Source organism: Etheostoma spectabile, chromosome 15, assembly GCF_008692095.1.
Source record: "Etheostoma spectabile isolate EspeVRDwgs_2016 chromosome 15, UIUC_Espe_1.0, whole genome shotgun sequence".
NCBI lineage: Eukaryota > Metazoa > Chordata > Actinopteri > Perciformes > Percidae > Etheostoma > Etheostoma spectabile.
In genome coordinates, this window is record NC_045747.1 from 9,097,269 (window position 1) to 9,098,931 (window position 1,663).

Consider the following 1,663-nt stretch of genomic DNA (forward strand, 5'->3'; position numbering starts at 1 on the left):
TCATACCTGGAAGCTGCCCAGTACAACCACAGGCTGATCGGCTGGCCACTGAGCAGCTCTAAGGTTAAGGGGCTTGCTCATGGGCACCTCAGTGGTGATAATGAGGGAGGGACAAGTGCTGCTCTTTGACTTTCCCCACCCAGATTTTATCCTGGTGGTCTTTAAACCGACGACCTCCCGGTCACAAGCTCTCTTTTCAGTGTTTGCTGTTCAATGCTTCAGGGCTCTCAGTTTTGAGTGTCTCATTGTACATTGCTCTCCTGTGGCTGAAATTTTGGAGCCATTTCTTAATTTATACACAAAAGTAATGGGTTACTGAAAATCAGTAATAGTCTGTCAAACATAGGATAGTTAATTAATACAAATACCTTTTCAGTTTGTGCGACAATTGAATTTAGATAAACTCCTCTTTCACTCTTTTTATCATCTTCTACCTCTTTTTGTCATATCTCGTACACCCCTATCAAGCAGATAACAAATTATCTTTATTCCTGCCCTCCAGAAACGTCAAATCCTGGTAACTCTGGTGGAGATACTCCTGCCCCTTCTCTTCTCCGGCATCCTCATCGTGCTACGTCAGAAGGTGCCTTTTAAGGACTACCCAAATGCCACCGTCTATGAGAGCTACGCCGTTGACATGCTACCCGGTAGATTGTCGCACCGCTTGCAACTGGCTTATGTGCCCGGTAACTCCAGTGTGGTGCGTCAGGTGGCCGAGGATGTGCGAGGGAACCTGGCTCTCTCTTCAGGTGGGTAATAGTTAAGAAGTGGGTGGCGGGTTCAGTACAACGATGTTGGCTTGTTTTAAAAAGCATCTCCAAATGGGCAGTGGTGGCCTAAAGGTTAGTGAAGGGAGCTTGTGAGTGGAAGCTCATTAAATCCCCCGGACTGGCAGGATAAATTTGGGTAGGGGAAGGTGATAAACAAATCACTTAACTGCAACTGTTTCAGTAAAGCTGCTCAGTGACGAGCAGATCAGTTTCCTGGTGTGAATATGTAACTAGGTTAATGTGATCAGGGCATTCCTTAAAAAGAGAGCATTACTCTTAGTGTACTCCTCCCTTCACAAATAAAGGTGAAAAATCTAACAAACACGTTATATCTTGTTTCTTTAACCAGTTCAAAATCCGAAGTGTAGAACAAAAGTTTTGTGGTTTTATAGGGGGTTATGTTTCCCCAGGATTCTAGTCTTTATGCTAATGTATAAGCTAAACATACATGCTGCTGACTGTAGTCTTATATTTATGTTTCCCAAAAAGTCAAACTATTCCTTTCATATGGCCATTCTCCAACTGACTTCATAAAACATTTTGACCTAACTAATATCCATGTCAGATTGAAACGTCGCCATTAAATTTATGTGGCTGCAGGCGTTACTTTTTTTTCAGTAGCACAGTTATAACCAGTAAACAAATACTACCGCCATGGCACCAGTTACAATTTGGGACAGAGGTGGGAATACTGGTTCCTCTAGAACTAGCCCCTAGGAGAGCCAACAGGCTACGCCCTAATGTTGTGTTAGACTGTATCTATCAGCTGGGAATTTAGATAGGGAAAAGAAAGCTCGCACACTGTAGTGTTTCAGGACACCTAAACTCAGTCTCTTTTAATTAACACACACACACACACACACACACACACACACACACACACACACACACAC

At 43.4% G+C, this 1,663-nt stretch overlaps 1 protein-coding gene across 1 annotated transcript in view; it reads left to right on the forward strand.

Annotated features, from left to right (window-relative positions):
* The window catches only part of abca3b (ATP-binding cassette, sub-family A (ABC1), member 3b), a 27,740-nt gene that overhangs the window by 3,976 nt on the left and 22,101 nt on the right, over positions 1-1,663 (forward strand). Inside the window, exon 3 of the mRNA XM_032537355.1 lies at positions 503-749. Coding sequence (XP_032393246.1) covers positions 503-749 — 247 coding nt within the window. The remainder of the gene's footprint in view (positions 1-502; positions 750-1,663) is intronic.